This window comes from Pollicipes pollicipes, unplaced genomic scaffold, assembly GCF_011947565.3.
Source record: "Pollicipes pollicipes isolate AB1234 unplaced genomic scaffold, Ppol_2.1 Scaffold_4002;HRSCAF=4701_pilon_pilon_pilon, whole genome shotgun sequence".
NCBI classification, from domain to species: Eukaryota; Metazoa; Arthropoda; class Thecostraca; order Pollicipedomorpha; family Pollicipedidae; genus Pollicipes; species Pollicipes pollicipes.
Window position 1 is genome coordinate 34,257,731 of NW_023596420.1, and position 11,852 is coordinate 34,269,582.

An 11,852-nucleotide genomic window follows, 5' to 3' on the forward strand; every position below is an offset into this window, starting at 1 on the left:
CTATTCAATGCCTCTATAGATCATGACTCACTCTGTTCCCAAACCAGTTGATATCTGAATATTCATAAGTTAGGTAATCGATTCCTTTTTAAGCTAATAGGTGGGAAGAGAAAAAGTGTCGCAAATCCTTCCTAACGCGTCTGATGACCGATTTCGACGTCCGGGCTTGCAAAAAAAACTTCTTTCAGCGCGTTTAAAATCACAAAAGTCCTTGGGCACCGTGTCGACGTTTCACCATCCGCGCGGGTGCCGTGTGCACATATTTTTGCGAGCCGCAGTCCAAGCCGCGCTGCGGCCGCGCGACGCCACCTCGCGGGCCTTGCGCGAGCGGACCGTGCCCATCGATAGCTTACGGCGCGATTGCTGCCCACTGGCGTTTGGAACTGTCCAGCAGATAATTCACACACTAAACCGTAAAAACAAAGTCGCTCTTCGAAGTAAACAATGTGATTGATTGCAATCCTAAACGGACGTTAGGAAAACAGCCGTATCCAATGGTAGCGCGTCAGGTGTGTTTTATAACCCCATTTGCCTGATCCTCAGCATGGAACGTTTGTTTGCCGGTACGCGTTGGTCGGAAAACACGTGACCTCCATGCCGCAGCCGTCTGGCTCCTTTTTGTTACAGTTCGATGTCAAGCAGTTTTATCATGCAATGCGTGCCAATGAATTCGTGAGTTGCTGTGGGCCCCCACAGCAGCTCTAGGGATAAAGAAGATGTGACTACGGAAAAGAGGTGTGGCTGAGGACCCTCCAAACATCTCGGGTTTTTGTTATGAGCATTCCAGACCACATAGGTGCATTATTCGGGTGCCGGTTTTGAATGCCACCGCCGACTGGCAGCATTGAGTGGTTCTGTTTGTTAAAGTGCTTTGTGTTCACAAAAGGTATATCGATTATCGTCGTGTGGGCAGCGGCTTGGCCCTTTCCGCTTTGACAGCTGACACTGGACGAACGCCACACCCGTCTATTGGCTCTGCCCCTGGCGTGCGACGCAGTCAGCTCCCCCTCCCTTATTTCCTGCCTGAACCATCGCCCACATAAACTGGTCGTCTCTCTTTCGGCACTGCTCGCAATGCCGTGCATATAACTTGGCAGAGAGAGTACCGAGAGATTCGCGCTCTTTGACCTTAGCTCCTTTTTCGAGTAAAGTGGCACTGTATTGATGGCAGTTGCCAGCGCAGACCCTACGCAATTAAACAGACAGTTCCGTCGAACGAGTCCAAAATATCACGCCGCAGGGTCCGAGGTTTGAGTACGTCTCGATTCATCAGTATAATGAACATCGGATTCATCTTTCAGTCATGTCATATCATGGGTTGGACTTGATATCTCCTTTGGGATGTGTCCCCACGTAACGCTGGCTCCGTTACTGCCCGTTTAGTTAATTAACACAAAAACTGTACAAACATCAAAAATAGAGCTCGTTTATGCCACTATTTGAGCGCCCCCAAAATCTGCGCCCCCCCCCCCCCACCCCACCCCACTCCAATTAAGTGCTGCCTTTATGAACTCAGTTTCGTCTCATCTGTCGTTCTTTAAACCCGCGAATATTCGTCAACGTGGGATGCCTCTGGACTCCCTCGACTGATTTCTAAAAGGAAATGCATCGCCTTGTTCTTTCGTGGCACACTGCCACGGTGATGAGGGACCACATTACACATCCGTAACGCGTCGCACCACGAGGTGCAGCCGCTCATATACCAGCGATAGTCAAACCCATGAGCGGACCGTCTCATGCTTTTCAATTACATTTGAGGTCAACGAGGTCAGGCCTATCGCCACAACGATATGCAAATGCGTTGAAATGGTATTTTGCTGTTCCCTTCACAGAACCGACGCTGGGTGCATTTCACCTGCCCAGAGCGTTATTCAAACGTGCGCTTTGTACACGCGCCAGGCACCACGGCGTGCGCTCTCGCACCTCACAGCCGCACTGCGGCGCACCCTCGTGCTGTCGGCCCAATCTATCGTGTTAGTTACGGGCTATCTGTTCGGTAGCCGCGCCACCCTGCCCTGCCTCATTCGCAGTCGCAGCGGCGGCGACGGCCATCCGACACCGGCAGGCTGGAATAGAAATGGGCGTCCTGCGACTACTCGACCACTTTTTCAGGCTCAAATCTCCGGTGACAACAAATTGGCGAGCAAAAAGACAAGCGCGTGCGCGATGAAAGATAAGAAGACGAAACGAGGGGCGACTAGTCGCTTCACTATCTACAAAGTCAACAAGGCGAGCCGGAAGAAACGGGAGAAAAACTCTGCCAAGCGGGAGCGAAAGGCGACAAAGACTCTGGCCATCGTGCTTGGTAAGTGGTGAGCACGGCGAGAGGTGTTCTAGTTACGCATGGCAGGAATTATTAATCCAACATGATCGTACCATCGATGTTAGTCAAAGCTATTTGACCGCTCTAGAGCGAAATCATCATCAAGTAATAATGTCGCAGTCCTGCTTATTCTCGTTAATTTTGAGACGTCCCGTGAACAGACATGAGGCTTATGATCAGTGAATGGTATCAAGCTCAGTTTCTTGTTCAGCATTCGGCATATCCTCCGCCTTTGGCCTGAGCCCAGCACTCCAATGCCGAAACACTTAATTAAAAGCTTGGGTATGCGGTGTTGAACTAATGACCGCTGATTTATGGACCACCACTCGGTCCAATTTCGCGGCAAGGTCGATAACAGCACACGTTATATCGTGTGCCAGAAGTATTTCGTTTAACTGTATCAGCTAGTCACTAGGTTCAAATTAGCATTTTCCACGCGCCAGCGTTAACTGGTGCGGCACAATCCAAGAAGCCACCGAAACATTTCGGCGCTGAGTCGTGACCCGGCGCTAAGGTCAAGCCAATGTCACAGCTCCAGACATTATTCAGCGAGCCATCTCATAACACGCGCGGGCATTATATTCCGGTCGGAATGATGATTCCCAAATTAAACATTCTTGCATACAGTCGGAGATCGGAGGGCGGCCCGAGTTAAAGTTGGCCGGCCAGCGGCCGCGCGCAGCTGGCCGGGGGGATATTGGACCGCCGATTCCGGGCAGCGCCGCCGGAGCCGCCGGCCGGCTACAGAGCCCTGCTGCAGCCTGCCTGTCGACCTCAGAGAGGCGCGAGCCTCTAATGACCCGCCGACTGAGGCTGCCGCCGAGATGCCAGCCGCGCCTGACGAGCCTGCCAGCGGTGCAGCGCCCTGGCTAACTCTGACCCGAAGTTCATCGAACTTTGCGACTACTTGATGTCTCCTGGAATGAAATTCGCCCACCGGTAGTCATTTTGATAAAGGACATCTGATAAAGTATACATGGAGTTCAGAAGATTGATGTACAAAATGATAGTATTGTAATTGCATGCATCATGGAATGGATGGTGAAGTGATTGGATTAATGATAAAATCGCGCCATACCTAGATGCTGGAATATCTGCTGATCTTTTATTCAAAGTACTTCGGATATGCATACCACCGCGTCCGGGTGATCAATTGTCGTGTTCGGTTACGAAAGCTAAGTGTCTCTACGTGACTCGATCAAGCAGAGTTGTCAAGCCATCTGTTCAACACACCGATTCGATGTGCCTCCGATGGCCATTCCACCATCCGCCTGACTTCATCCCCAATCGACACCAGTTCACCGGTCCCGGCCGCGCGCCTGCGCCGTCCCTGCCGTAGCGCAGACGGCCCGCCGTCTCACGCAGCCCTCTGGCAGCCGACTGTGGCGGCGACGGGCGCTGACGTCGGCTGGCCTGTGTTGTCCCGCAGGCGTGTTCCTGGTCTGCTGGGTGCCGTTCTTCACCTGCAACGTGGTGGACGCCATCTGCATGAAGCTCGGCTCCGACTGCAGCCCGGGCTTGATGGCTTTCTTCTTCACCACCTGGATCGGCTACATGAACAGCTTTGCCAACCCCGTCATCTACACCATCTTCAACCTCGAATTCCGCAAGGCGTTCAAGAAGCTGCTCAGCTGCCGCAGCTGATTCCGTGGCGCCGGTCCTGACAGAGCGCGACTCTGACTCGGGTGTGGCGTTCATTGTGACTCGATATCTCTCGAGAGGGCTCGGTGCGAGCTACTGTACATACGCGAGTGTACATACGACACCAACCGACGCGGATATGTGTAAGCGTGTTGACTGTTGTCGCCAGAGACACAAACTATTTTGTCATGCGGAGCTTGCGCGCGGCGACGGGAGCTGATGGGCCCTCCGCGCGCAGCGCTCCCGCTCCCGTGTCAGATACTGTACAAACGTGGTGTGAGCGGGCGCGACCCGTCGAGCGCGACCCCGACGAACCCAATCAAACGGCGCGCGCGACGCGCCCCAGACTGGATCGCTGGTCCGGGACCAACCGCGCCGCCGGCCGGGGAGCGGGGTGGCCGCGGGGCGCGGGCGCCGCGGGGCCCGGCGCACTGAGTCCCGCCGGGCCACGCGGTGCGCCCCTGCGCCGCCCCCGCCCCACGCTAGGTGTCCAGCAGGCTGACTGTTGAAACAATAAATCCGGGACGGAGCCGCGCGTTTCGACGGCGGGGATGGGAGAATAGGTGCGGTCAGGCCGCGCCGGTCGGTTCTGAAGGAGAAGGAGAGGGAGCGGTCAGGGGTATTGGGCGCTCCGGTCGGTTCTGAAGGAGAAGGAGAGGGAGCGGTCAGGGGTATTGGGCGCTCCGGTCGGTTCTGAAGGAGAAGGAGAGGGGCAGCCAGGGGTCTCGGAGGCTCCGGTCGGTGCGGATGGCTGCCGCCGGTCGGTTTGATGTCGCGGGATTGTGATGGTGTTGGTGGTGGAGACATGTAAACATAGGCACACACTTTGCACTCTCTATCTTTGTATCTCCGAGCTCCGATCGAGACTGGTCACACGAGGCGCCGTTTGACAGGAACCCTGACGGCCACACAGGGTAGGAACCCTGACAGGAGCCCCGATGGCCACACGGGACAGGAGCCCTAACAGGAGCCCTGACAGAAGCCCCCGACCGCCACACAGCACAGGAGTCCTGACAGGAGCCCCGACGGCCACACAGGGTAGGAACCCTGACAGGAGCCCCGATGGCCACAGAGGACAGGAGCCCTAACAAGAGCCCTGACAGAAGCCCCCGACCGGCCACACAGCACAGGAGCCCTGACAGGAGCCCCGACGGCCACACTGCCTGTACTTCAGGGCTCCTTAGGACTCCTTAGGGAATGATGACAAACGGTGCAAGAAGATCTGGACTGTCCGGGATAGGAGGACAGAAGAAAAACACATTGACCTGGAAATAAGCCGTGGCGTACCCAAAGAGAACGGGATGAAATGGGTCTGTGACTCCCTACCTCGGAGAAAGTCCCTTTAATGCCGGGCTTGGGGTCCTCCGCGTTACGCGTTGGTGTCTCCGACCTAGGCTGAAAGAAGAGGGAGAACAAAAAAAAAGACACGAAAATAGAAACCGGCTTAAAAAGGCTAGATCTGGGACTCCTACGCGCTAGGCCGAGAATTCTGGGCATGCCGCTGGGCCTTTGTTAGCGTGCATAATGTGGTTCATTCTGGTTTCTGAGAACGATCCTGACCGTTCTGCAAAGGAGGCTTCTGTAGGCGTTTAAAGAGGGTGCTTAACTGCCGGAGAAGTGGAAGCGCGTCGAGACGGCTCAGACCCTGCTAGAGCGCTATCATGACGGCAAGTCGCTGCTGCGGTGTGGTTTTTGGATGGCAGCGTCTCTGCTCTGAACCAGAGGGCTAACAAACAAATTCGAGTTTCCTTTCGTCGATCAAATTCCCACTGCAGAGACGTCAGTCCGGCCAGGAGGGAGGTTGCGATTCGAGCCCACGGTAGACGAGCCATGATCGAGGCTTATGCTAGCCAGGTGGGCAAAGACGAGCTGGTTTTCACCGAGTTGATGATACGCCTCGGCCAGCATAAGCACCGCGAGATATTGGAACCAGCGCTTCTTCCCTGACATCGGGGCGCGCTGCCGTGATGTATGACATCCCACCAGAGTGGTGTGATCTGTCCGCACCCCGCGCAGCGTCCGCCAATATCTGGGGCCGGACCATCCACGCTGCATCGAGTTGGAAGCCTGGGCCTCTTAATACGCGTTAGGGGGGGGGGGGAGGGGGGTCCGTTTGACCTCTCCGAAGGTTTTTACAGTGTGATTTCTTTGCTTTGCATTATTATAGGCCATTGAATAGTGAATCTGTTCATTTGTTTATTTAGGACATAAGCATTCCGCAGGCAAAAGCCCAATTACGGAAGCAGACTTTTGGTTGGGTTCGATCAGACATCTTTTGGTATACAAAATTAGATGTACCTTGTGAGGTCGCTGACCGATGGAAGGTCAACCCAGGCCGTGGCTGTCACCGAAGGCAATTTCTAGGGAATCTTTCAGGGTCTGATGAGATAATCGAGTGGTTGACGTAGTCATACATGGCTAGAATAGCTCTGAAGGCCATTCTTTATAATTGCTCTCTCTCTCTCTCTCTCTCTCTCTCTCTCTCTCTCTCTCTCTCTCTCTCTCTCTCTCTCTCTCTCTCTCTCTCTCTCTCTCTCTCTCTCTCTCTCTCTCTCTCTCTCTCTCTCTCTCTCTCTCTCTCTATATGTTGTGTGATTAAAGTATGTGTCATATCATTGTTTTATCGTTGTAGATTTGTATCAATTTTCAGGCAATTTCATTTTCTTCGGCAATAAAACAATAAAATTTAAGAATACATCACATTCCATCGACCTAGGGTTAGGTATGTTCGTCAGACTGAGGCCAAGACCAGCTTGATTTTCCTTGGAGGGCTTGCTTTGAGGGGTAGACTCTGGTGTTTATTTGAAATGTCTTGATGATAGAGACCGCACCAGACGTCTTCCATAGGACTATTAAAGGTCAGAGTAAATCACGGACCTAAATGGCCCAAGTCAGCATTTTCTTTTAGGAGCATACCGCCTAGCGCAATCCGTGACGCTTATCCCCATGTGAAAAACCGGAACACTATCATAAGATTTCGGTCACCATGACCTTCTGAAGGTCAAGGAAAGTCACTGACCTGAAATAAATACCAGTGACCTTTTTCTTTAAAACGGGTTCCTATGGTCAAGACGGTTCCATGAGAAGGCCTGGGAGTACTTTGAAGCAGCAGTAATATCCTTATTCCCCGGAGAAAAACCAGGAGAATGGAAACATAGATGCGTTGATATTTCGGCAACACGCCTTTATCTAAACGAATAGCAGAAGTGAGCTCCTTCAACGCATGAATACTTCCTATCGAAATACCAACGCTCCCTTATCTCCATTCTCCTGGTTTTTCTCCGAATAATGAGGCTATTACTACTATCCATAAGTTAATTACCTTTTCTGACGCGAAGTGCATGGCCTAGTAACCTCAGAGTGTAACACAGGTAAGTTTACGTAAAGGTCAACCCACCCTGTGAATGTGGTAGTTTTTGAGATCTCAGGCGATCAGATTGTCCCAACCCCCAAAAGAGCAAGGGGTATCCAACCGGCCACCTGTGCGCGTGTTAAAGCCCGGACTTGGATCCGATGGATTGTTTTCCGTCTCGGGCGGCCTTGACTGCAGGATGTATCGTGGAGTAGGAATTGGGAACCTATAGTAATTTTATTCCCCAACAACAGCTGTGCATAAGGGGAAAACTGAAAACTTTTCCTCCATGTGACATGGGCTACGGCAACCATATTTCTCTTAGAAACTGATTGTAAAAACATTTATTCCAAAAAAGTATCTTCACTTCAAAATGTCGTATCTTTCATTTTCCCGCAACCACCAAGTTATGTATACATATATATATATATATATATATATATATATATATATATATATGCTTCCCAAGGTTGTAGTGTTGGCGTCTATCTAATCAGTCTTTGCTATATATTTCAGACGTTAGAACTGGTATTAGGCACAGGTGTTGTAATGTACATGCTGGTATACATCCTTACAAGTTCCTTAAATGGAATGTTTCGCTTTTGTATAGGCTATGGTGCCAAGAATGTCAATGCAGACACAGAGCCACACAGCCATCAACTTATTAAGCTTTTCCTGAGCTTGAACGCGATGCCTATCGGATTATTCACTTTTGCCACCGGATGTGGAACGACAGCATCAGCGCTCAGCCATCTGGGTGGGGACCGCCGCTGCCAGTCTGCCGACGTTGGGTGCGGTACGATGTGCAGCATGGCGCATCGCGGCCGAACTCCCGTTTCGCAAAATTTCAATGTTCTGAAGCCTTTGTGTCCAAAACAAGTGTCATGGTGATGGCCAGCATACACCGTTTAGCTTAGGAGGGAAAGATATGGACACCAAAAATGCAGTCAAACATGAGGCTTCGACCACCAGCGCAGGTTCATAGCTCTACTAGAGGTGCATGCCGCTCGGGGGATAGTCTCTAATTAGTATGAAAGGTGCGTGTACTTACCTGAAGTCCCAACATACATGACCACCCTAGACCATGCCCATTGCGTGGTCATTATAGCACTACGCTACAAACGCCACAAAAGAGGGCCAATGCCATCTAAGAGGTAATACAGGCACCTCTATTGTTCGCAACTCAGCTGAACCAACGCGTGGACAATGGCCGGCGGCGTATGCAAGTATGCCTTGGCCCTCATTGGTCCGACAACCGCTGTGTAAGCCGCACTCCATGTGCTGGGGCTGGGCGCGACATGGCATGGTATGGATTTGCCCACACTGGGTCCAAACCAGGGCTGTTCCGTTTTAAAATCGGTTAGGATGGGCTGAACCGATGAAGTTGATCTAACCTGCCCCCCAAAACGTTTTCACCCCGGATTTAAGACACTTTAGGTTGCGTGCCGGATGTTAGAATAAAGCAAACTTTTGTACAATATTTCTATAATTTCAAAAACGTTTTCCTGCGGAGGCATGACTTTCGCTTTGAAGACTACGTAAATCTGCATTTCCGTGAAAAAGATAGCATAAGTAATTCGTAGACAAAACATTAGTATTTCAAGCCCTCGTGATCAGCGATAACATGTGTCGTTCGTCGTTCACTTAATGTGCCACGAGACGCAGAGACGGTTTTATGCAGAATGGTGTGGCCTGACACATAAAGCCAAGTCGCCATCCTTATGCTTCCTATAGGAGACCCTGATGTATCGACTACTGCGAACTTTTCTCGCGGACAAATGTTCTGTTTAGTTAAGAGATCAGAATTAGCTTAGTTGCCAATTACGTAGTTATGAGCATTTCACTGAATGCAATATGTTGGCCACCGCCATCTTGAATTTTGGTTTAGTTTCGTAGCTTTTTTCTTGGTGGCTTTGGGGGTTGTGCGCCACCATTTTAGATGGGTTTTCTATGGCAGGGAGTTCATTCATGCAGTTCTTTTTACGTATTGCGCAAAACTAAAGTTCACATTGAGGGTTAAAGGCCAAGATTATAAAAAATAACAAAAATCACCTGTATTGATCGGCAGGGATCGCTCGTTATCTTCTTAGACCCACTGTAAGCATGTCACACAGAAACTGCATGCGTTATTGACCATGACCATACATGAGCATGCGTAACATACACGACGCATGCACTATAGACGACGCTGTTCACTTGGTTGGGTTCGTGAGGTAGAGTCACCATCCTTCTGCTCCTTAGATGAGACCTTGCAATGGCACCTACCGCAAACGTTTGACGAAAGTCTGCTTTGTAGCTATTTTTATGTAGCTAGGAGAGCCAAATTTGCTTGGTGGCTACTTGTAAAGCTTTGGGCATTTCTCATAATTCAAGATGGCGGCCATCGCCATCATCAGTGTTGGTCAAGTTTGAAAGTTTTATCTTAACGACGTGGAGGTTTGTGTTGTACAGTTTTTTTAGGATTTTTGATGACGGTGAGCTCATTTTTTAGCGAACCTGAGTGTATGTGTTTATACTTAACAACAGATCAAAACTCAAATGTCAGACTTGATCATGAGCCACCAAAATCCCTTCTCCTGATCGATAGATCTCGTTTGTTTTCTTCTCGTACTCATGAACTATAATACTATGAGCTTGTGTTACATGCATGACGCAAGTGTTACAAGAGGTTGTAACACGTGCACATATATATATATATATATATATATATATATATATATATATACACACACACATATATATATATATATATATATATATATATATATATATATGTGTGTGTGTGTGTGTGTGTGTGTGTGTGTGTGTGTGTGTGTGTGTGTGTGTGTGTGTGTGTGTGTGTGTGTGTGTGTGTGTGTGTGTGTGTGTGTGTGTGTGTGTGTGTGTGCGTGTGTGTGTGTTTTGAATGTACCTAAGTGTCCGTCCAGAATCTCGTCGCCGCCAAGCGATACCCGATGAGTGGTACACAACTTTGACAGCACGTGATATCTTAACTCACAAATCATGTTACTGTAGCTTTTTATGGAGGAAACGAAACAATGAAACAACAATGTCTTCCAGGACCAGGTCGGCTTTTTAGTCCTGTGGACTTCCGACAGTCAGGCCACGTTTCACTGCTGACTGAACCTGACGGCAGTGGGCTGAATCCGTGACTCTTCAGTGGATAGAGCCTTTGTCGGGACTGGAGTTGCGTTCATATTGGAGGGCCCCTTGCAGCGCTGCAACTGCATAGCCTGGTGGATGAGTCACAAGGGGGACACCTCACTATATCCGTCGCGCTGCAGAAGATGTACTCGAAAGGCGCCAAGACATATCAGAAGCTGAGGGACCGCCTGAAGACAGCCACGGAACGTCGGGCCACAAGCATGTGAGTTTAATGCCTCTGCAAGCCCACACTGCTGGCGCCCATGCTCCTGTACGAAGGACGGAACAACAACTTTCTTCCTAAGCTCTGTCTCAAGGCAATGATGCCGTTTTTCTTCGTGGCAGGTCAATTATGCTCGCCATCCGAGATGACATGTGAGACAGATGAAGCACCTTCCCCAGCGTGCCAGGGAGGATTTACGGGGGCACGCGCCGTTGCAGCAGCTCAGCTGCGAGTTGACCTCGGTCAGCTGCTGTGCCCGTACCCGTTGTCTGGCCGGCTCCTGGGACCGCAGAAGGCATGGCCGAAAATTTGGAGACCCGACTGACCCATTACGCTCCCAGCCCCACCCCCGAAGAAGCTTCCCGCAACTCTGCCCCCCTCGAATGAGAGACGCTATAGATATTGCCAACTTCGGCTGGGGAGACACCATCACGCCGGCCGTCTCAACAGCAGCAGTGACTCCCAAAACGCTTCTGGATGCAGTGGCCTGCAGCCGCACCGCTCAAAACAAGGCTTGCGACGTTGCACACTACAGCTGCAACAGCCGCAGGGCCGGCTCTTGACGTGCAGACTACTGTAAGTGTTGAGGAGAAATTGCATGCTATAGTCATTTCACTAACAAGCAAATGGACATGGAAGGCAGCAATGAGGGGAGGCTAAGTATACGAGGTGATGACTATGAAAAGTAGGAGAGGAGTGTGATGGGTGCAGGCTGGCAGTGCTGCGCTTACGGTCTTTTAAGATGTCGCGACACTGTATGTCAAAGGGTGTTAAAATAGGCCTCGTACCCAAAAGAGATGCTCGGAAATAGACTCGGCAACCATGACAACTTCCTTAAAGCGATATTATATGACCATGTACGTCATCCAGATCAAAATAAGAAACTTGTTTAGCATTCAAGATGACGGTGGCCGCCATCTTGAATTATCAGAAACGCTTCATAAATAGCAACCAAGCTCATTCGGCTTTCCTTATTGTTTAAAACATATCTCCGTCAATTTTTTCGTTATTGAACATTGCCAGGTCGACATTTTTGCAACTTGACTAGTATAGACGAGAGTCTGTAGGAAATTTTCGAGTGCGCTTCCACGATGTTCCTAAACATGAAATAAAACTGAATCAGCACGACTTTCTGGATAGACATGTCTATAACTGGAAGGACAAAGCAG

General features: G+C 50.4%; 1 protein-coding gene across 1 annotated transcript in view; it reads left to right on the forward strand.

Annotated features, from left to right (window-relative positions):
• Dop2R (dopamine D2-like receptor) overlaps nt 1-4,361 on the forward strand; it is a gene marked incomplete at its 5' end in the record, with an annotated part of 30,805 nt that extends 26,444 nt beyond the window's left edge. Inside the window, 2 exons of the mRNA XM_037217471.1 lie at nt 2,113-2,305; nt 3,753-4,361. Coding sequence (XP_037073366.1) covers nt 2,113-2,305; nt 3,753-3,967 — 408 coding nt within the window. The remainder of the gene's footprint in view (nt 1-2,112; nt 2,306-3,752) is intronic.
• Nucleotides 4,362-11,852: the final 7,491 nt, after the last annotated feature.